The sequence below is a fragment of the Octopus sinensis genome, linkage group LG6, assembly GCF_006345805.1.
Source record: "Octopus sinensis linkage group LG6, ASM634580v1, whole genome shotgun sequence".
Taxonomy (NCBI): Eukaryota; Metazoa; Mollusca; class Cephalopoda; order Octopoda; family Octopodidae; genus Octopus; species Octopus sinensis.
Genome location: NC_043002.1, coordinates 107,882,611 through 107,907,857, shown reverse-complemented (window position 1 = coordinate 107,907,857; position 25,247 = coordinate 107,882,611). Strand labels below are relative to the sequence as shown.

The window sequence follows — 25,247 nt, the reverse complement described above, 5'->3', positions numbered from 1 at the left end:
ATCGTATCAGCTGGGACCCTCATTGTCGTAACCGACGGAGTGCTCCTAATCATAAGAAGGTTAGTTATGTTCATGAGATGTTGTAGTATATTTTTGACATGGCTAGAAGTCTGTAGATTTATATGAAATTGTAAATATGAAGTGTTGTTGATGTTGTTGTATCATGGGAGGGTCATTATACAAATAAGAAACACACACTGGTTCTTTTTCACTTCTTTTATTATTATTAGTCAAGTAAAGGTGATGAGATGCCATACAAAATGCTTAGTGGCATTTTGTCCGTCTACGTTTGGAGTCCAAATTCTGCTGAAGTTAACTTTGTCTGTCATCCTTTTGGGTTTGATAAACTAAGTACCAGCCCCAGAAATTGAAACTGTGTCGGTCAATCAATAAATCAGCCAGATTCATCAGAGTCCTTTTGCTACTATTTGTAACCTCTTCAATGACATACATTCACTGCTTCAGCTCTGTTTGTCTCCTAACAGTCAGATTCTATATTTATAATTTATGTGGATGTGAATAAGAATGTTGATGCTTTCCTTAAAATCATTAGTAATGCCTGCAAAATGAAAATCTCTTGCTAAGAATTAAAACTAAATATTAACATCATTTCATCTTGGAAATATCTCCTTTTCCAAAGTGTTTCAATAAAACTAATAACAAATATATATTATCTATTCTATTAGGATGAATTTAAGCTTCTAGAACACGAAGTTTGTAACACTGGTTAAGTTTCAACATTCTCAGTTGTGATTTGATAAATATGCAAATGTGGACACTAAAGCGATTTTTTGAACTTGCTTAAGACTTCACTTACTGATCTAATCCGCACAATAGAAACAGAAATGCCACATCTACTACTACTACTACTACTACTACTATTATTATTATTATTATTATTATTATTATTATTATTATTATTATTATTATTATCATTATTATTATCATTATTATTATTATCATTATTATTATTATTATTATTATTATTATTATTATTCAGTGAGAGAGCAGTGCATGCCATCAAAGTGACACTGGGGCACAAATATACGAAGCCCAATATACCCATCATGACTGACCGTTTGATAAGGGTACACCAGGCACATGCATCACAACCATATGTGCACAGTATAATGATCTCATATCAAGATAAACAGCACATGACCTTGCAGGTGGGGCCCAGTTACAATTTTCTTCTGGTCGAGTAACCCATCCTGCTCAAAAGGTCCCTGAATAAGGATTGTTTAAGGATGTTGAACGATACACCCATGTTTCCAGAGGTGAATTATCCAAACCTCTAAGAATTCCTTTCAACACATGGCTATGATGCTCTCCCACTACTTCTACTCGTGATCAGAGATGCACATATCGTCAGCCACTAAGGGACATGCTCAACTGGTTATGGTCAAACAACTGACAAGCAAATTTGTGGTATTGAGCAGAATGTTTGCTGTAGCCCATCTTTTATACCAAGATTATTATTATTATTATTATTATTATTATTATTATTATTATTATTATTATTATTATTTCTATTATTATTATCATTATTATTATTATTATTATTATTATTATTATCATTATTATTATTATTATTATTATTATTAGTAGTAGTAGTAGTAGTATAATGTGCTTACATTTTATAATGAGTTACATGTTCATAGACTGTCAAGATAAAAATTTGCTATTCTAGTACTGACTAGAAAGAATTAAGGAATTAAGCCTTTTATGACTTATAATAATCCATAAGACCAATTCTCAATCCCAGATTTTGTAGGATTAAGTAAGGAAGAAACAAGAAAATACAAGATTGGATACTATTCTATTTCAGCCACCCTATGTAATATTTCCTCTACTCCAGCTGAGGGAACTAAAGAAAATATCATAACGTGTTTTCCAAAGTCACAAGGAAACATATAGTGGTCAGTGCTAAATCACTTTTGAAAACTTATAGAATTTCAAGCGAAATCAATTTATTTCAATATTTACAATATTGTGAGTTAATTTTATACTTTGTAACTAATGTTTGTTATTTTTGAAGTTGCATGAATTTTCTAAAAATGCTTATTTCTAGTTGCAAGAGCAGCTGAAATCTTTCAAAGAAGAAATGGCAAAGAAGGACAATCTCATTCAACAATTAACAAGGTAAGTCCAGTAAAAACTTAAGCGAGTTTCGCATGCAACCAGTCCTGCTAGTCCATGATCAATAACAGGAGATATCGTTACACACATGTTTAGGCATGTAATGTCTATCAATGATACAGGTCATAATATATGAGATGTAGTTAGATGTTACACATGGATGATGTGATTCACAAACTATTCAACCATGAAACGGAATTAGTTGTTGTCACATAGACATTATTATCAAATTAATTAGTTAGTTAATTTTACTAATTAGTTTTATTCTACTAAAATATCAGAAACAATTAACACCTGATCGAAAACAAATTCAGTATTGTAGAACAATATATATTTTTTTCAACATAGGCGCAAGAGTGGCTGTGTGGTAAGTAGCTTGTTTACCAACCACATGGTTCCGGGTTCAGTCCCACTGCATGGTACCTTGGGCAAGTGTCTTCTACTGTAGCCTTGGGCCGACCAAAGCCTTGTGAGTGGATTTGGTAGACGGAAACTGAAAGAAGCCCGTCGTATATATGTACATATATATATGTGTGCGTGTGTTTGTGTGTCTGTGTTTGTCCCCCTAGCATTGCTTGATAACCGATGCTGGTGTGTTTATGTCCCCGTTACTTAGCAGTTCGGCAAAAGAGACCGATAGAATAAGTACTGGGCTTACAAAAGAATAAGTCCCGGGGTCAATTTGCTCGATTAAAAAAGGCGGTGCTCCAGCATGGCCGCAGTCAAATGACTGAAACAAGTAAAAGAGTAAAGAGTATGTAAATACCAAGCAGTATATAAAAAGGATAAAATCATTTTAAGAGCAGGAAAATTTGCCTGTCACCTCTCCAATATCCGGTTGGAGTGCTCTACACTTTAAGCTAAACTTCCAAGTGGTAAATTCTTCTGCAATTTTAGAAGTTATAAAGTCATCCAGAAATGCTAGATGTCGTGTAGATTATGTCGTATGTAAACAAACATAAGTTTGGTTTTTGAAGCATTGAAATGTATTGTAGAACTTAGCTTAAAGGGTAGACCACTACAACTGGATATTGGAGGGGTGTGGGTTCAATCCTCATGGTTGGTTGCTGGGTTAGGATTTTCTGCACTTAAAAGGATTTTATCCTTTACATATACTGTTCAGTATTTATGTACTTTTTTACTTGTTTCAGTCATTTGACTGTGGCCATGCTTGAGCACCACCTTTAGTCAAGCAAAGCGACCCAGTAGAAGTAGAGGCCAAAGGCATTTAACTGTAAAATATCACAATTTGAGACATGTAAGAAAACTGGCAGCAACATCCTCCTCCCCATGAAAATCATAATATAATGAGTAGAATATTTAATGAAGTAATATCTATGCTCTTTACTCTCTCTTTTACTCTTTTACTTGTTTCAGTCATTTGACTGCAGCCATGCTGGAGCACCACCTTTAGTCGAGCAAATTGACCCCGGGACTTATTCTTTTTAAGCCCAGTACTTATTCTATCGGTCTATTTTGCCGAACCGCTAAGTGACGGGGACGTAAACACACCAGCATCGGTTGTCAAGCAATGCCAGGGGGACAAACACACACACACAAAGCCACACACACACACACACACACATATATATATACATATATACGACAGGCTTCTTTTAGTTTCCGTCTATCAAATCCACTCACAAGGCATTGGTCGGCCCGGGGCTATAGCAGAAGACACTTGCCCAAGATGCCACGCAGTGGGACTGAACCCGCAACCATGTGGTTGGTTAGCAAGCTACTTACCACACAGCCACTCCTGCGCCTATAATTATACTGCGCTGCCGTGACCACTATATTAGCATTTCCAATTATTTTTTGCTTATCTTCTTCCAGTGTTGATGATGCTGCTCATATATCAAAGTCTCCAAGTAAATATTTTGACGCTTATGTTGTAAGTAATATTTCATTTTCTACAAGTGATTTATACCTAACGACATTAATTATTTAACTAAAGGTGGTAATGATCTTACATATTACAAACTGATTTTATTATTATACCAATAAGTTTAAAGTTATATTTCCTCCCTCTTTATATTAATGCTTTCACTCATACCCCATTCATTAGTTGAATCATTAACATCATTCACTGTCGGAGCACTGCATCCTTCAAAACTTCCATGCTTTCTGAGATTCGCCAACACTACACCTGATTTTCTCCCCTCCATACACACACAGGCATGTATCTGACTCATACATTGTTCGCTTTCCAGACATTTTTACATTACTGCATGTACTTTATATGCACTTTATGACAAGTTGTGGTGCACCTGAGCACTGTATACAATAATTTCATTATTATTATTATTATTTTAATCTATGTAATCTCTCTCCTTCTGTTCCAGACTAACAGTCTTTCACAGATTGAGCAACAGAAGCTCGACCGAACACATTCGGAACTTGCCAACCTCCAAATCAAAAATGAGAAATTGGCATCTCAGGTATACTCTTTTACTCTTTTACTTGTTTCAGTCATTTGACTGCGGCCATGCTGGAGCACCGCCTTTAGCCGAGCAAATCGACCCCGGGACTTATTCTTTGTAAGCCCAGTACTTATTCTATCGGTCTCTTTTGCCGAACCACTAAGTGACGGGGACATAAACACACCAGCATCGGTTGTCAAGCAATGCTAGGTAGACAAACACAAACGCACAACCCCCTCCCCCCCACACACACACATATATATATATACATATATACGACAGGCTTCTTTCAGTTTCCGTCTACCAAATCCACTCATAAGGCATTGGTCGGCCCGGGGCTATAGCAGAAGATACTTGCCCAAGATGCCACACAGTGGGACTGAACCCGGAACCATGTGGTTGGTTAGCAAGCTACTTACCACACAGCCACTCCTGCGCCTATGGATGCAACTTTATTTCAACGTCATGTAAAATTCAAAATCCAAAGAAACCATTGATGGTCATGGCACCATTTCAGGAGAGTCTGCTTGGTGCGGTTGCCATGTGGAATGTAGAACTTAAATGTCCTGGCATTGGACTCTCAGTTTTTTAATTGCTTGCAGCTGAAGTGACAATTCCACTTCACTTTCTCTGTCTTCCTTGCTCTCAGACAAAAGATAATGTCTAAATCTGAAGATCCAATGATTTAAGTCTAATTACATTCCTCAGCAACCAACCAAAATCTCTTGTTTGTTGTAATGTTCTCTTATAGAACTGTACGTTTTGATAGTTCTTTTTTGTGTATGAATTGAGACAAAGCTTAATAAGACTAGCATGACCAATTGTTTGTTACAGGGGCCTGATGGAATTGACTTTCAGATTACAAGAATTTCTATTTACCCTCTAAAATATTTAACAATTTTGTTACCCATCTGCCTAAAGTAATTTCTGGTTCAGAGTTGCAAAACACTTAATTTTAAAGTGTGCACTTTTAAGCTAACACCTTCCATTATAATATTATGTGAGAACTTTTTATTTAGTTCCAAACACCAATGTTATAATGATGAAAATTAAGAAGGAAGTTCATTCCAGGCTGCTAAATAAGCACTGCATGTCCACACATAGAAAAAAAAGGGAAATTTTCTTTTTAAAAATTGTGCTGTTATGGTATCATAATATAATCTGGTTGTTATCTGTTTTCATATCCAATAAAACACATACAGTAATAAAGGTAAAATCAGCTTAAAGTCGTATCATGTATTTAAATATCATAGAGTTTGTGATGTTTATTTGTTGTTTTCTGTTGTCTGTTCATGAGATGCCATTCAGATGCTCCAGTGTCACAATACCATTCATGATGTGGAGGCGCAATGGCCCAGTGGTTAGGGCAGCGGACTCACAGTCATAGGATCGCGGTTTCGATTCCCAGACCGGGCATTGTGAGTGTTTATTGAGCGAAAACACCTAAAGCTCCACGAGGCTCCGGCAGGGCCTGGTGGTGATCCCTGCTGTACTCTTTCACCACAACTTTCTCTCACTCTTACTTCCTGTTTCTGTTGTACCTGTATTTCAAAGGGCCGGCCTTGTCACTCTCTGTGTCACGCTGAATATCCCCAAGAACTACGTTAAGGGTGCACGTGTCTGTGGAGTGCTCAGCCACTTACACGTTAATTTCACGAGCAGGCTGTTCCGTTGATTCGGATCAACCGGAACCCTCATCGTCATAACCGACGGAGTGCTTCCATCCCCATGATAATATTTAAACTTGTTCAAGAGTATCAGTTATTTTTGTATCATGGCAAACGTTTAAGAGCAAATGTTGAACAATTGTCTACTTTAAAGCTAGGAAAACATGATTGGTAAATTAATAAGTGGTTTGGTACCTTACTTTGTATGCCAGAGTAATAAGTTCAGCAATGGTAGCACACACCTTGTTATAGCAACCACTAGTCACCAGTGTTAAACATATTTAGTTTACATCACGTGCCCAATGTATAAATACATACTCTCTATGTGATGCTGCATTCAATTTTTACTCAGTTACGAGATTATGAAAGCCATGTGGATGAAAAGGATATGAAAATTAAAGAATTACAAAACCAACTCGACATTAGCAAAACTACAGAAAACAACTTATTGCAAACAATTCAAACTCTGAAGCAATCTTTTCAAGAACTGGAGAATCGCAGCAATAAGTTTGAGTCTGTTTCAAACAGAGCAGAAATTGCTATAGCAACCCTTCAGAAAGATAACAGAGAACTCCAAGATAAGATTCTGAATCTTGAAGCAAGACTTCGGTAAGAACGATTATTGTTATTGTTATTATTTTTGTTTAGTGCCACATCTATCCTGATTGAGAAAATTCTAAGGTATTCCATCCATGACAGTCTGTTCTCCAGTTTTTTTTTTTATCTTTCTGGTCAGTAGATGATATTTATTTCTTTATTGCCCACAAGAGGCTAAACATCGAGGGGACAAACAAGAACAGACATGATGGGTATACTGGACTTCGTATATTTTACCCCAGTGTCACTTTCATGACATGCACTGCTCTCTCAGTCAATAATAATAATAATAATAATAATAATAATTTAACAATGACCCCTGGCTTACCACCCATACAGGAATTGCAAAAGATTGTCTTAACCACTATGTCACATGTATTGAGAAGAGCATCCACTGTGAATTATCTCTCACTTTTTCCCTCTTTATTTTCTTCGTTTACTTTTTTATTTTTTATTTTTACTCTCTGTCTTTCTTCCCCTTTTTCTCTGTCACATGAACAATCTGGTGTGTTTATTTTAATGGCCTACCAATGTATACAGTGCGTTTCTCTATCCTAGGTGTCAGGAAGACACTCAGCAAGGAATGGAAACAGAACAAAAAGATTATAATAATAACAACAACAACAACAACAACAACAACAACAATAATAATAATAATAATAATAATAATGATAATAATAACAAACAAGGGACACATTAAAACCAAAGCCATGCCCATTAGAAGAGGAATATTCTAGGGAGACACACTCTCTCAACTCCTTTTCTGCTTGGCACTGACATCTTTATCTGACATGCTAAACAGAAATGGATGTGGATACAACTGTTACGACGAAACAATTAGCCACCTCTTATATATGGATGCGCTAAAACTGTATACTACACATGATAAACAGCTGGGAACATTACTTTAGACAGTACATGGATTTACCAAAGAAATAAGCATGAAATTTGGCTTAGAAAAATGCGCTAAAGCAACCTTGAAATGAGGAAAACTAGTTAAGAATAGCAACAACACACTAGATAAAGTAAATGAAATAAGAGAATTAGACAAAAGCCAGACATACAAATACTTAGGAATCAATGGACTAGATATAATATAACACACACAAATTAAAGGGAAGTTAAAAAAGGAATACTATAGATGAGTTAGATTAATACTGAAAACAGAATTCAATGCGAAAAACAAGATAATAGGAATCAACACTCTAGCCATCCCAGTTATAAGTTAACTGGACTCTAAATGAACAAATCAGAATAGACAGGTGATCTCATATCAAGATAAACAGCACATGACCTTCCAGGTGGGGCCCAGTTAGAATTTTCTTCTGGTCAAGTAACCCATCCCAATCAAAAGGTCCCTGAATAAGGGTTGTTTAAGAATGTTGAACGAAACACCCATGTTTTCAGAGGTGAATTATTCAAACCCCAAAGAATCCCTCTCAACACATGGCTATGATGCTCCCCCCACTACTTCTGCTCGTGATCAGAGATGCACATATCGTCAGCCACTAAGGGACATGCTCAACTGGCTATGGTCAAACAACTGACAAGCAAATCTGTGATATTGAGCAGAATATTTGCTGTAGCCCATCTTTTACACCAATTGTTTATTATTATTATTATTATTATTAAGGTATCGAGCTGGCAGAATCGTTAGCATTTGGGGCAAAATGCTTAGCAGTATTTCATCTACCATAACAATCTGAGGTCAAATTCTGCCGAGGTCGACTTTGTCTTTCATCCTTTTAGGTTCGATTAAATAAGTACTAGTTTCGCATTGTGGTCAATGTAATCGACTTAATCCCTTTGTCTGTCTTTGTTTGTCCCTCTCAATGCCTAGCCCCCAGTGGGCAATAAAGAAATAAATTATTGTTGTTGTTCTTGTCATTATCATCATCATTATTATTATTATTATTATTATTATTATTATTATTATTATTATTATTATTATTATTATTATCATTATTATCGTCATCATTGTTGCCTTTCTGTCCTTTATATTATAGCAAGCAGCTAGATGAACGTGAACAAGCTGAGTCGCAGAGTCAGAATTGGCAGATGAAGTTCAATGGTCTTGTAACAAAGACCAACAGCATCCTTGGAAGCCAAGATGGTTCTCTGATATCTTACGATAATTTGGAACCATTCTATGCCAAGGTACTTTTTAAAAAATTTTTGTTGCACCTGTCTTTGCTTTGTAACTTATCTGTTATTTTGGACATTGATGTAACACCTGGATACAGGTGTGGCTGTGTGGTTGGAAAATTTACGTTTGAAATTATGTTGTTCCAGTTTCAATCTGAGTGGGCAGCACCACAGACATGTGTCTTCCACCGTAGTCTGTGGTCGACCAAAGTTTTCATATTTTAAGCTCAAATCTGGCCCAGGTCATCTTTGGCCTCTGTCAATCCAGTCAATAAAAACACCTCTTTTACTCTTTTACTTGTTTCAGTCATTTGACTGCAGCCATGCTGGAGCACTGCCTTTAGTCGAGCAAATCGACCCCAGGACTTATTCTTTGTAAGCCTAGTACTGATTCTATCGACCTCTTTCGCCAAACCACTAAGTTATGGGGACGTAAGCACACCAGTTGTCAAGCAATGTTGGGGGAACAAGCACAGACACAAACATATACACACACACACATGCATATATACATATACATATATACGACAGGCTTCTTTCAGTTTCTGCCTACCAAATCCACTCACAAGGCTTTGGTCAACCCAAGGCTATAGCAGAAGACACTTACCCAAGGTGCCACACAGTGGGACTGAACCTGGAACCATGTGGTTGGTAAGCAAGCTACTTACCACACAGCCTCTCCTGCACTTGTTTAATTTACTTGTGCATATTCTTCAAAGTCCCAATATGTGTACCCTTGGATATATTAGAGATCGTTATTGTTGAGGGCAGAAGCATGAGAGATTCATTGGGGAATTGGATAATATGTTTTAGCATATTTGCTTCATCTCTTTACAATCTGGGTTCATATTCCACCAAGCTCAACTTTACCTTTCATTTTGTCAAGGTCGATAAGACAGGAAACAAAGTTCCAGAGAGTTAGTGTTTTCAGGAAGGTAGAACTGAGTAAAAAGGTTTAATACAGGGTGAGGCAGAAAAACCTCCCATACTTTATACATCCATTGGTGTAGCATTGGGAAGGTTAAGCAGACCTTAATGATGTCTTCATGTAGTGCACAGATTACCATTTTGTTTTATACATTTCCACTGTGGTTTGAACTGGTATATATTATATATATCTGTTGTTGAAACGTTTGTCAATTTGTGGAATGTCATAGTCGTTTTCTGCACCATGTGTGACAGGCCTGGGTGTTGGAGGTGGGCCAAAACGCTATAGCAGTGATGTAATGAGGAGAGAAGGGTATGTTAGGGGTGCTTGAGTAGGGATTGTATCAATTAGGTAGTCTAGATGAAGTTGTTGAGGTAGAATTAGAAAAGGTAAAGTGAGGAGGCTGTATGTCTGAGGTGCAGAGGGAGAGTGTAGGTAGGTTAGTGGTTAGTGTTTTGTAATCGGATGATGGACCTTCTTAGGTGCAGTCTGGGATGTGTGTGTTTGTGTGTGCTTGTGTGTTTGTGGCTGTTTGTGTGTGTGTGTTTGTGCGTGTTTGAGTGTGTGTGTGTTTGTGGCTGTTTGTGTGTGTGTGTTTGTGTGGGTGTATGGGTGTGTGCATGTGTGTGTTTGTGTTTGTATGTGTGTAACAGTAGTTCCCCACACACCCACCCACTGATGTAAGAACATTTTATTCCAATATTTGTGAAACAGCTTTCAGATACTTTCCAAGATAACGCAATGCTTCGCGGGAAGCTGATCACATTGACTGAATTGTTGAACAACAGTGAGATGGAAAGCAAAGCAAGCCGGGAGACCATAATGAGACTGGTTTCCGAAGTTGGCCGAGAACAAAAGACGTCTTCTCATAATTCTTATGAACTGAATTGTCTAAAAATGGTAAAGAATTTTATGCTTCTTTTTATTATCATCATCATCATCATCATCATCATTTAGCATCCACTTTCCATGCTAGCATGGGTTGGATGGTTCGACCGGGGTCTGTGAAGTCAGAAGGCTGCATCAGGCCCAGTCTGATCTGGCAGAGTTTCTACGGCTGGATGCCCTTCCTAACGCCAACCACTCCGTGAGTGTAGTGGGTGCTTTTTACGTGCCACCCGCACAGGTGCCAGACGGAGCTGGCAAACAGCCTCGGACAGATGGTGCTTTTTACGTAAAATCTGTAGGGCTGTGTTTCTCAACCTTTTTACCCTTATGTAACCCTTAAAATAAATTACATGTCTCAAGGAACCCTTGCATAAAAAAAATTATATACCATATCTTTCTCGTATTTTTTAATCGCAGTTCACATGGTAAATATCATATATCATCATCATCGTTTAACGTCTGCTTTCCATGCTAGCATGGGTTGGTCGATTTGACTGCACCAGGCTCCAATCTTGATCTGGCAAGAGTATGTACAGCTGGATGCCCTTCCTAACACCAACCACTCTGAGAGTGTATTGGGTGCTTTTATGTGCCACCGACACGAGGACCAGTCTGGCGGTACTGGCAACGGCCACGCCCAAATGCTGTTTTTTTTACGTGCCGCATGCACACCAGCACAAGCGCCAGTAAGGCGATGCTAGTAGCGATTACACTCGAATGGTGCTTTTTATGTGCCACCGGCACGGACATCTGTTAGCCACTCTGGCAACGATCACACTCAGATGGTGCTCTTAGTGTTTCCTAGCACAGATGCCAGTCATCGAATTTGATTTCGATTTCACTTGCCTCAACAAGTCTTCGCAAGCCGTGTCCAGTGAAGGGACGGTATGCACAAGTGGGCTGGTTATGCCCCTGGCACAGGTCATGAAGTTATGGTCTCATTTGGCTTGCTGGGTCTTCTCAAGCACAGCATATTTCCAAAAGTCTCGGTTACTACACATTACCTCGGTGAGGCCTAATGTTCGAAGGTTGTACTTCACCATTTCATCCCAGGTCTTCCTGGGTCTACCTCTTCCATATCATCATCATCATCATCATCATTTAACGTCCGCTTTCCATGCTAGCATGGGTTGGACGGTTCAACTGGTGTCTGGGGAGCCCGAAGGCTGCACCAGGCCAGTCAGATCTGGCAGTGTTTCTACAGCTGGATGCCCTTCCTAACGCCAACCACTCCGAGAGTGTAGTGGGTGATTTTATGTGCCACCGACACAGGTGCCAGACGAGGCTGGCGAACGGCACGCTCGGATGGTGTTTTTATGTGCCACCGACACAGGTGCCAGACAAGGCTGCAGACGACCACGCTCGGATGGTGTTTTTATGTGCCACCGACACAGGTGCCAGACGAGGCTGGCGAACGGCCACGCTCGGATGGTGTTTTTATGTGCCACCGACACAGGTGCCAGACAAGGCTGGCAGACGACCACGCTTGATGGTTTTTTTATGTGGCCACCGACACAGTGCCAGACGAGGCTGGCGAACGGCCACACTCGGATGGTGTTTTTATGTGCCACCGACACAGTTGCCAGACAAGCTAGCAGACGACCACGCTCGGATGGTGTTTTTTTTTTTGTGCCACCGACACAGGTGCCAGACGAGGCTGGCGAACGGCCACGCTCGGATGGTGTTTTTATGTGCCACCGACACAGGTGCCAGACAAGGCTAGCAGACGACCACGCTCGGATGGTGTTTTTATGTGCTACCGACACAGGTGCCAGACGAGGCTGGCGAACGGCCACGCTCGGATGGTGTTTTTATGTGCCACCGACACAGGTGCCAGACAAGGCTAGCAGACGACCATGCTCGGATGGTGTTTTTATGTGCTACCGACACAGGTGCCAGACGAGGCTGGCGAACGGCCACGCTCGGATGGTGTTTTTATGTGCCACCGACACAGGTGCCAGACAAGGCTAGCAGATGACCACGCTCGGATGGTGTTTTTTTTATGTGCCACCGACACAGGTGCCAGACGAGGCTGGCGAACGGCCACGCTCGGATGGTGTTTTTATGTGCCACCGGCACAGGTGCCAGACAAGGCTAGCAGACGACCACGCTCGGATGGTGTTTTTTTATGTGCCACCGACACAGGAGCCAGATTAGGCTGGTGATCGGCCACGATTGGATGGTAATTGTTACGTGCCCACAGCATGGAGGCCAGTCGGTGCGGTACTGGCTACGCCCACGTTCGGATGGTATTCTTGTGTGCCACCGGCACTGGTACCACAAAGATACAAATTCCATTGATGTTCATCTATTTTGATTTTGTTTTATTTTCACTTGCCTCAACAGGTCTTCACAAGTGTCACAAGAAGGAAGGCATGCACAGGTGGACTGACTACGTCCTAGGTAGGGGCCACGGGTTATGGCCTGACTAGTCTTGCGGGTCTTCTCACACACAGCATACTTCCATAGGTCTCGGTCTCTAGTCATTTCCTTGTGAGACCTAAAGTTCGTAGGTCGTGCTTCACCACTTCGTCCCAGTTTTCCTGGGTCTACCTCTTCCACAGGTTCCCTCAACTGCTAGGGTGTAGCACTTTTGCACACAACTATCTTCAGCCATTCTCGTCATATGACCATACCAGCGCAGCCGTCTCTCTTGCACACCACAACTGACGCTTCTTAGGTTCAACTTTTCTCTCAAGGTACTTACACTCTGACGATTATGAACACTGACATTACACATCCATCGGAGCATACTGGCTTCATTTCTTGCGAGCTTACGCATATCCTCAGCAGTCACGGCCATGTTTCACTACCATGTAGCATGGCTGTACGTACACATGCATCATAAAGTCTGCCTTTTACTCTGAGCGAGAGGCCTTTTGTCACCAGCAGGGGTAAGAGCTCTCTAAACTTTGCCCAGGCTATTCTTACTCTAGCAGTTACACTTTCAGCACACCCACCCCCGCTACTAACTTGGTCTCCAAGGTAGCGGAAGCTATCAACTACTTCTAGTTTGTCTCCCTGGAACGTGGTAGAAGTTGGTCTCTGCACATTTCCAGTGTTTATTTCTCCTGAGCATCTGCCACATACGAAAACTATCTTCCCAGTTAGCCTACCTTTGACATTGCTGCACCTCTTATGTGTCCATAGCTTACACTTGGTGCACCTTATAGAGTTTCTACCTACACCTTTTCTACAGATCGAGCAGGGCCATCTACCTGAAGTCGTTTGTGGTTGGTCCACCTTCCTACTTATTAGGACTTTGGTTTGGCTAGGTTGATTCTAAGGCCCTTCGATTCTAATCCTTGTTTCCACACCTGAAACTTCTCCTCCAGTTCTGATAGTGACTCAGCAATTAGAGCAAGGTCATCAGCATATAGGAGCTCCCAGGGGCATCCTGTCTTAAATTCTTCCGTTATTGCCTGGAGGACTATGATAAATAGGAGGGGGCTGAGGACTGAACCTTGGTGGACCCCAACCTCTACCCGGAATTCTTCACTGTACTCGTTGCCAACACTCACCTTACTAGCTGCGTCCTGTACATGGCTCGCACAGCTCTCACTAACCATTCATCTATCCCTAGTTTCCTCATTGACCACCAGATAAGGGATCGGGGGACCCTGTCAAAGGCTTTCTCTAAGTCAACAAAAGCCAGGTACAAGGGCTTACCTTTGGCTAGGTATTTCTCCTGCAGCTGTCTTACCAGGAATATAGCATCAGTAGTACTTTTCCCTGGCACGAACCCAAACTGCATATCATCTAAGCTAACTCTCTCTCTAATTAACTGGGCTATAACCCTCTCCGTAACCTTCATTACCTGATCCAACAGCTTGATGCCCCTGTAGTTATTTGTATCTAGGGCATCGCCTTTACCTTTGTAGCAGTTGACTATTATGCTGCTACACCAGTCATTGGGTATGACTCCTTCGTGTATCACCTGGTTAACTATACGGGTGACTATGCTATAGCCGACACTACCAGATATTTGAGCATCTCTGCAGTAATTCCTGATGGGCCTGGGGCTTTCCCTGTCTTCATGCTTCTAATTGCCTTAGCTACCACGGAACTATCAACTCGGATAGCTGGTCCCTCTGTTGGGTCACATTCGGCAGACTCTCTTTATCCCATTCATTTTCCTCATTCAGCAACCTTTCATAGTGGCGTCTCCAAGCTTCTCTCTTTGCATCCTCATTTAGCGCAAGTGAACCATCCTCCATGTGAACACATTTCTCTCCTACCACATCACGATTCTCTCTCACACACTGTCTTGCAACACGAAATACCTCAAGTCTTTCATCCTCACGGCGCAGGACATTGGCAAATTTTCTTTTATCCGCTTCCCCTCTGGCTAGATAGACCTGTCTCCTAGCTTCCCTTCTGGCAGTCTGATACACTTCCCTGCTACCACCGTTCTTCCAGGCCTTCCAAGCCTGTTTCTTTTGTCTAATAGCCCTGTCAACAATATTGTTCCACCACCACGTTATTTTGGGTCTTAAGGGGACTTTGCACCAGCCACAGATCTGGTCAGCGGCTTTCAGCAGGTTGTCCCTCAGAAACGTCCAGTTGTCTTCTACCCCATGTGTAGCTATACCCCCTCCCACTTCGTCAAAGGCTTCAAGTAACATATCTCTAAATCTCTGTCCATTCGCAGGGTCTTTAAGCTTCCAGACCCTTCTTCTCCATGTGGTCATCTTCTAGTCGCCCTCTTAGTCCTGATCCTAAAGTCACTAACTACCAGTCTATGTTGTGGGGTGCATTCTTCGCCTGGGAAGGTTTTGGCATTTATAAGCAGCCATCTTTCCCTTTCTGGCAAGGATGTAGTTGATTTGGCTAGTATGCCGGCCCAATCGGTAGGTGACCAGGTGGCTTGTTGGTTTCCTGAAGTTAGTGTTGCAGATCATAAGACTATTCGCATCGCAGAACTCCAGCAGCCTAGTTCCCTCCTCGTTGCGGGAACCATAACCGTAGCCTCCATGCACGCCATGGAAGCCCCCAGCATGTCGTCCAACATGCCCATTGAAATCACCAGCCACAAAGAGAAGGTCCCTGTCATTCGTCAATGAGGTGGTCTGCAGTAGGGTGTCATAGAAACTGTCTTTCTGTCCATCGGGTAGCCCTGGCTGAGGGGCATAGGCCGATATAATGGTTGCTAATCTATTATGAAGCACTATTCTAATCTTAAGTATTCTGTCACTTACTCTGATTACCTCAATTACTCTATCTATCCATTTCTCAGTGATAAGTATACCCACGCCACCAACCCCGTCAGTGTTCCCTGCCCAGAAAATCTTGTACCTGTGTTCCTTGCCTGTGAGGAACCTAGCAGATCCTCCTCTCCACCTTATTTCTTGCATACAACATACATCAACACGTCTCCGTTCAAGCATCTCGACTATCTCGCCAGACCTACCTTTCAGTGTGATATATATATATATATATATATAAGGGTAGAAATTGATATTAATCAATTCAAACCAGTGGCTTAGCATATTTAAAAAATCTGAAGATTTTTTAAATATGCTAAGCCACTGGTTTTAATTAATTAATATCAATTTCTACCCTTATTATTTAATTTTAAATACAAAATGTTCTCTAACCGGTAATTTGGCTGCTGAAATTTATTAACTGCAGAATAATTTCTGGCCTCAGTGCACCAAAGTGAGGGCATTTGTAGAACTTTATAGATGCTCAATTTCAGTCGAGTGTTCTGAATCTAGTTCTGGAAATTGTGTTTTGTAAGCAACAGACTACGCTGACAATCTTGCAGATATCTGCGTGTTTGCATTCATAGATTTTCGCAAGTGAAACCATTGGTACGTAGGTAATCGTTTTTTTATTTTGTATATTTTCATTTGCATTGCTCATTTTTATATTTTGGCGTTTTGCTGAGATTTTTTTCTTGAGAACACATTCTTTGTGGTAATGGCGATTTGACATCTATGTTGAGCATATTAGGTGTCCACTTTAGTGGTCATTCCTCTTAATTTTGTGTATACATATATATATATATAACCGTTGGCATTTTTTTTTATTTACCTCATCTTGCTTTTCTATTGGACTTTGCTCTGTTTCTGAAGAAGAGCTTTGCTTGAAACGTTAAACCACCTTTCTTTCCTTCCCTGAGCATTTGCTAATACTTTACATGTACCATGTCCTTTTCTTATTTTGTGTTTGTTCTTCATTTCTTGGGATTTACTATATATATATATATAGTAAGTTAGGGGTTGTGGATCCAACCTACTAAGGGATAATACTTATCCAATATACTGTTGGTATAATACCCAAATTATTAATACACAAGTATTTTTAATTGCAATGCAATGAACTCACTTATTGTATTAAATGGGTGAAGGTAAAGAAATATTTTACCATTAATTTATAATACAAATAAGAAAATGGAGAAACAATTTAGTTGATTTATCAGCTTTCGGATATTAGAATGTTGACTTATTTATTTATTTAACAAAACAAGAACCATAATAACATACATATATACATTAAAATTCAATATATATAAGATAGGAATACAATTATAAAAACCTTAATATAAATTATTAAAGATCCGCTTTAGTGAATCGAAAAGGAGTGACGTTTCATCAGGACAATGCGTGACCCCACACTGCAAAGATCATATCAACAGAAGATCAAAGAACTTGGTTGGGAAAAAATTCCTCATCCACCTTATTCTCCTGACCTTGCTCCTTCAGATTACCATTTGTTTCGTAGTTTACAGAATCATTTGGGGGACATAACTTTCACAAGCCAGGAGGAGGTCGAAACTGACATTTCAGAGTTCTTCGCTTTGAAACCAAAAGAGTTTTACATTGATGGGATTAAAAAGCTTGTAAATAGATGGAAGGAAGTCATAGATAATTAGGGAAAGTACATTGATGATTAAATTTCAATTAAATATAACATTTTATCACTTGTTCTCTTTATTCAAAATTTGGACAGAACTTATGGGATAACCTGATATTATTATCATCATCATTATCATTATTATTGCAACGTGAAAGGTGTTTATAAGCCATTTAAGCTATTTATTATTATTATTATAATTATTATTATTATTATTATTATTATCATTATCATTATCATTATTATTATTATTATTATTATTATTATCATTATTATTATTATTCCTTTCTGTTAACTTCAAATTGTGTTCCTTATTTTTTTTTATAAATGTATTTCTATTTTGTTTTTGTCTGGGACCTCAAAAGGAACGCGATAATGCCCTTGAAATGAAAAAGAATGCAGAGAGAGAGTTGAGCCATCTGAAGGACCAGATGCTGAGTTGTCAAAGAGCTCTCGACAGTTGCCAGAATGAGTTAAAACTTCGAGAGAACCAAATGTCTTTGATGAACCATGACATGAGACAATCTGGACAGAGCATGAAGACCACTGAATCTCAACTGTTGTTATTGAGGGAACAGATAGCTACAATCCTCACTGACCACTGTAATGTCGTACAGGCAACTGATGAGGACATCAAACAAAGATGCCAGCAGCTGATGTTTAAAAACCAAGAGTATGGCAATGTAAGGGGTTATTTATATACACACATATGTACATACACGCACATGCATACATATGTACATAGAAACATACGTATATAGACATACATACACACACACACACAAAACCATATACATACATACATACACACACACTCGCTCTCTCTCTCTCTGACACACAAAACCATATACATACATGCATGCATACATACTTACACACATACATACACACACTCTCTCTCTCTCTCACACACACACACACATTATCTTTATTCGTACTAGTGTATATACACATACACACATATACACTCTCTCTCTCTCTCTCTCACACACACACACCTTATCTTTATTCGTACTAGTGTATATATACACACACACACACATCATGATGTTCAGATACTATAAATGAATATTGGCTCTCAACAGCAGTTTCCATTATATTTTTTCCCATGATTCCATTTTCATTTGATCCCATGTCAACCCTGGCATTTTCCATTCCTCTTCTGCTGATCTCTGCCATGCGATCCTTAAACATTCTGCCTTCCTCTTCTCTCAGGGTTCCAATCGAAGGCTTGTCTTGCAAAACATCTCCTAATTTTCTTAACATACGGCCTAGCCATCTTCTCTTACATTTTGCTAATGTCTTCTTCTCTGCCTCCAGTTGCAGACACCATGCTTCTCAGATACATTAAATGATTCTCTTCATTCAAATGGTTCTTAATATGAACAGAGCCTGGACCATTGTTTTGAATTATCATGGTCTCTCATTTCCCAGCATTAACCCTTAAAATGTCGAGCCTTACAAAAGAGATGATAAAGGACTGAAATATGTGCCACATTGTTATACTCAAGAAAACTCGTCCACCACAAATTTAGTTTACATTATTTACATTATTTACATTCAACGGATATCTGTCTTCATTTAAGGCGGTGAGCTGGCAGAAACGTTAGCATGCCGGCGAAATGCGTAGCCGTATTTCGTCTGCCGTTACGTTCTGAGTTCAAATTCCGCCAAGGTTGACTCTGCCTTTCATCCTTTCGGGGTCGATTAAATAAGTACCAGTTACGCACTGGGGTCGATATAATCGATTTAGTCCGTTTGTCTGTCCTTGTTTGTCCTCTCTGTGTTTAGCCCCTTGTGGGTAGTAAAGAAATTGATATTTGTCCTCATCTTGTTTGTTTTGGCTGATATACCTTCTCTCTTGCCTGCTACATTTGATTCCTCTTATGCCCAACACACACACACACACCACACACATACACACACTATGCGCACACACACACACACACATACACACACTATGCGCACACACACACACACACACATGATAGATTTTTTCAGTTTCTGTCTATCAAACCAACCCACAAGACTTGTGAACCGGGGGAGGCTACAGTAGAAGACATTTACCCAAGGTGCCATGCTGTGAGATTGAACCTGGAACCATGTGGTTGGGAAGCAAACTGCTTAAATACACAGTCACACACACATATAGACAAACATGTACACCGTGTTGTAAAGACACTTTGCTGTCATTTCGTTTGTTCCGTTACTTTTTTTAGCAAATCAATTTCTGTGAGAAAGAAATAAAGAAACTTGTGGATCAATTAGAAAGCCAACATAACCTACACCAGATGGCAATAAAACAGTTAAAACTCACTGAAATTAAATGTGCTGATTTAGAAGAGAACCTGCATAAAAATGAGGAAGAACTGGCCACGGGGGACATCCTTCGTTCAAGTTATAAATCAAGCAAAGAAAAGGTGATTATTAAGGATTTAAAAAATTTTTTTTTCCTTTCTTAAGAATTGTTTTTTCGGTTGAAATTTACTAAATATTCCAAAACATTTCTCATCTTGATTTTATAGTATATGAAATGTCTTGAAGAACTTTCTGAAATCATGAAAATGGATACAATAACTAAAGATACGGGATTCGATTTGACTATTGATGCTATCTTGGCACGAGCCGAACAACTGGTGAAGCTGGAATCCAGCGCTTTGGCCGAACGAAGTACTCAAGTTTATGGCCAACAAAAGAAACTGAAATCTTTGAAGGAACAACTTACAAGTAAAGATTTACACTTGGATCTCTTGAGAAAGAAGATTTCAAACCTTGAAGAGCTTTTACACGGCAGGTCAGATTTAGAGAAAGAAAGGGATTCTGAGACCATGAGAGTACGAAAATTGGAAAAAGTCATTGAAAAATATAAAGCACAACTAAAGGAATCCATGTCAGAAAAAACCGACTTGAAGGCTCGTCTCTTAGAATCCAGTGACTTGAAGGTAAAAAAGCAAAGTTATTTCTCATGGTGAGAATAGGTGAGATAATACTGAAGCTTCAGGTGTGGGTGAGGTGACTGTAGCAAAGGAATATAGCAGGGGTTGCAGTAGACATGTGAAGGCATTGAGGGTGACAGTGGGCAAGCAGCGAGCTGGCGGAATTGTTAGCACGCCAGGCAAAATGCTTGGTGGTATTTCGTCTGCCGTTACGTTCAGAGTTCAAATTCCGCCGAGGTCGACTTTGCCTTTCATCCTTTCGGGGTCGATAAATTAAGTACCAGTTACGCACTGGGGTCGATGTAATCGACTTAATACCTATGTCTGTCCTTGTTTGTTCCCTCTGTGTTTAGCTCCTTGTGGGTAATAAAGAAATAGGTATTAATAATGGGGAACAGCACAAAGAGGGGAGAGAAGGGATAGAAAGGAGGCGATTGGTGGGGAAAGTCAGTTAGAAATGGAAGGGGTTTGAGGTGGGGGATGAATGGAGGTGGGAGGAGAAAAGTAACTGAGAAAGCAGGGGGCAGGGATGAAGTAGGTGCCTGCCCTGCTCTCAGCTGGCAGAGGAAGTGATGGGTATTACAGGATGGAATGTGGTGATGGTGACGGGTGGGGGGTGGAGAGGCAGAGAGGATGGAGGTGGAGGTGGACAAGCATTATTAAGGCGTTTTTCAGGATATCACTTCTGCTGTGGAGGCTGGGTTATCCTGAGTACAGCAAGGTCCCAGATATCTCGTCCTTTGTCATCTCCTTTGTAGATGCTGAGTCTATATATATGTGTATACACACACACACACACACACACACACACACACATATATATATATATATACATACATACATACATATTCTTTCACTTGTTTCAGTAATTTTACTGCAGCCATGCTGGAGCACTGCCTATAGTTGAGCAAATCGACCCCAGGACTTATTCTTTGTAAGTCTAGTACTTATTTTATCAGTCTCTTTTGCCGAACCGCTAAGTTACGGGGTCGTAAACACACCAGCATTGGTTGTCAAGAGATGTTGTGGGGACAAACACACAAACACACACACACACATACATACACACACATATATAAATATATATATGACAAGCTTCTTTCAGTTTCCGTCTACCAAATCCATTCACAAAGCTTTGGTCAGCCCAAGGCTACAGCAGAAGACACTTGCCCAAAGTGCCATGCAGTGGGACTGAACCTGGAACCATATGGTTGGCAAGAAAGCTACTTACCACACAGCCACACCTCTGCCTACACACACAAGCACAGAGCTTCTGTTTACCCAATACACACTCACAAAGCTTTGGTCAGCACAGGGCTATAGGAAAGATTCTTTGCCCAAGGTACCATGCAGCAGGACTGAACCTGAAACCACGTGGTTGGAAAATAAACTTCTTACCTCAGAGCTGATTTATTGAAATGTCCTAATTTGGGAAAATTATTCCCCCAGTATCGGTGGAGAAAAGTGTATATTAAAAAGAAGAAAACAACTTAGTGAAGCCTCAGGCTATGTGGTAAGAAGCTTTGCTCCCAACCACATGGTTCCGGGTTCAGTCCCACTGCGTGGCACCTTGGGCAAGTGTCTTCTACTATAGCCTCGGGCTGACCAAAGCCTTGTGAGTGGATTTGGTAGACGGAAACTGAAAGAAGCCCATCGTATATATGTATATATGTATGTGTGTGTATATGTTTGTATGTCTGTGTTTGTCCCCCCAACATTGCTTGACAACCGATGCTGGTGTGTTTATATCCCCATAACTTAGCGGTTTGGTAAAAGAGACCAATAGAATAAGTTCTAGGCTTACAAAGAATAAGTCCTGGGGTTGATTTGTTTGACTAAAGGTGGTGCTCCAGCATGGCTGCAGTTAAATGATGGAAACACGTAAAAGAATACAAGACTACATTTATTAAACGTATTATATCAATAATAAATGTATATTTATTATTAATAAACTCTTGCGTATGAGTATAAAAATTGCATCTCTCTACCAAGCCATGTTGAGCCAGTGTAGATAAGCCAGAGACAGGCTTGATAAGCCAAAGTAGGCTTATTAAACCTTTATGACCTCAAGCTCAAATTCATGGCCTGCACATCAAACTATGCTAGTGGGGAGAGCATGCTGAGATCCTCGTCCTGTAGTAGATTGGACATGGACAATCCAATCCAATCCAAAATATATTGAACACATTCTATCAATTTTAAACATATATTCATTATTAATGAATACAGGCGCAGGAGTGACTGTGTGGTAAGTAGCTTGGCATCTTGGGCAAGTGTCTTCTGCCATAGCCCCGGGCCGACCAATGCCTTGTGAGTGGATTTGGTAGACGGAAACTGAAAGAAGCCTGTCGTATATATGTATATATATATATGTATGTGTATGTGTGTTTGTGTGTCTGTGTTTGTCCCTCTAGCATTGCCTGACAACCGATGCTGGTGTGTGTTTACGTCCCCGTCACTTAGCGGTTCGGCAAAACAGACCGATAGAATAAGTACTGGGCTTACAAAGAATAAGTCCTGGGGTCGAGTTGCTCGATTAAAGGTGGTGCTCCAGCATGGCTGCAGTCAAATGACTGAAACAAGTAAAAGAGTATATATATAATAAATTACATTTATATATTTGTTGTGCAAGATTTTTTATGTGAAGTCGTGTGTTGAAACAGATATTGTTGTATTTAGGAATGGTCATTTTGCCAGTTTAGCCATTAAAAACACACGCACTATATATTTGGTGTTACTTTGCTTCAGCATTATTCATTTTTTATTTTAATTTTAATCCTATTTCAGCCAGAGGTCACTGATGAGGTCACAGGAGTGTGACGAAAGAACTCTGGCCGAAATAAGATTAAGATTAATGTAAAAAATGAATAACGCTGAAGCAAAGTAACACTAAATATATAGTGCGTGTGTTTTTAATAGCTAAACTGGCAAAATGACCATTCCTAAATACAACAATATATATATATATATATATATATATATATATATACTAGCAGTATCGCCCGGCGTTGCTCAGGTTTGTAAGGGAAATAACTATAAAGCATTTTTAGAGAGTTATAGCCAAAAATAGCAAAAAAATGGAAAAAAATGATGGTAAATTTTTTTGAGAGTTAAAAAAGGTGGAGTTGCGTCCCCTAGACGGTCTGTGGTTTGGGTTTCTGATTCTCGACCCCATGTCGAATTTATCGATTTTTTTCAGAACTGGGGGAACTTTTCAAAATTTTCGCTGCGTTAGTTTTGAATTATGACATTGGGCTATGTGTGTGTCAAGTTTCATCAGAATTGGTTGAAAGCCGTGGTCAGAGTGAGGGTACGAGAAAACAGACACACAGAAAACGCACAGACAAACTGCCGTTTATATAGAGAGAGATATACTAGCAGTATCGCCTGGCGTTGCTCGGGTTTGTAAGGGAAATAACTATATAAGCATTTTTAGAGAGTTATAGCCAAAAATAGCAAAAAAATGCATTAAAAATGGAAAAAAAATGATGCTAAATTTTTTTAAAAATCGTTGACTCATCGTAGACATTTTTAGAGAGTTACTTCCCTTATATAATAGCGAAAAAATGCATTAAAATGGAAAAAAATGATGGTAAATTATTTTTTAAATCGTAGAATCATCGTAGACGTGCGCTAATACCCAGAAGGGCTCGATATGAATCACGACTATAAGATACCCGGTTTTGGTTAAACTGCACCGCAAAATGTGGGAGTAGTTAGGAATCTAAATCGTAGGAGACAGACAGCACACAACCTCACTTTTATATATATATTATATCAGAAGTTTTTGGTCTTCCTTTTCTCTTTTCTCGCTAAAAGGTTCATTCCTTGGAGCAGGAGAAAGATTTGGAAGAACTTGCTAAAGAAGTGGAAGAACTGAAAAAGATACGAATTAAACAAGCTCAAAGAATCTCCAGTCTTGAAATAAAATGTAAATCCCAAGAAGAAGAAAAGAAAGATAAGAGCACATCATCTCAAAACACAATTCACTCCCTGTCCAGTGAACTTCACACAACTAAGAATGCATTAACAGCTATCACAAACAGAGAGAAACAGGTAAGGATCATCTTACAAATTTTCAGGGGTGAAAATGGATGTCATTTAGGTAAACAGGTTTTGGCACATGAGGCGGCAAGCTGGCAGAAACGTTAGCACGCCGGGCGAAATGCTTAGTGGTATTTCGTCTGCTGCTATGTTCTGAGTTCAAATTCCGCCGAGGTCAACTTTGCCTTTCATCCTTTCGGGGTCGATTAAATAAGTACCAGTTACGCACTGGGGTCGATATAATCGACTTAATACCTATGTCTGTCCTTGTTTGTCCCCTCTGTGTTTAGCCCCTTGTGGGTAGTAAAGAAATAGGTATTTCGTCTGCCGCTACGTTCTGAGTTCAAATTCCGCCGAGGTCAACTTTGCCTTTCATCCTTTCAGGATCGATTAAATAAGTACCAGTTACTCACTGGGGTCGATATAATTGACTTAATCCATTTGTCTGTCCTTGTTTGTCCCCTCTGTGTTTAGCCCCTTGTGGGTAGTAAAGAAATAGGTTTTGGTACACAATTCTTAAAATAATAATAATAATAATTGTGTACAGTGCTCAGGTGCACTACAACTCATCTAAAGTGTATATATAATCAGGTGTAGTTTCGACGGATTTCGGGAAGCATGA

General features: G+C 39.8%; 1 protein-coding gene across 1 annotated transcript in view; it reads left to right on the top strand.

Annotated features, from left to right (window-relative positions):
- The window catches only part of LOC115213423 (coiled-coil domain-containing protein 170-like), a 34,887-nt gene that overhangs the window by 5,710 nt on the left and 3,930 nt on the right, over positions 1-25,247 (top strand). The window contains exons 2-11 of the mRNA XM_029782389.2: positions 2,072-2,142; positions 3,976-4,033; positions 4,485-4,580; positions 6,582-6,838; positions 8,833-8,983; positions 10,614-10,799; positions 18,011-18,328; positions 19,865-20,065; positions 20,171-20,587; positions 24,401-24,637. Coding sequence (XP_029638249.2) covers positions 2,072-2,142; positions 3,976-4,033; positions 4,485-4,580; positions 6,582-6,838; positions 8,833-8,983; positions 10,614-10,799; positions 18,011-18,328; positions 19,865-20,065; positions 20,171-20,587; positions 24,401-24,637 — 1,992 coding nt within the window. The remainder of the gene's footprint in view (positions 1-2,071; positions 2,143-3,975; positions 4,034-4,484; positions 4,581-6,581; positions 6,839-8,832; positions 8,984-10,613; positions 10,800-18,010; positions 18,329-19,864; positions 20,066-20,170; positions 20,588-24,400; positions 24,638-25,247) is intronic.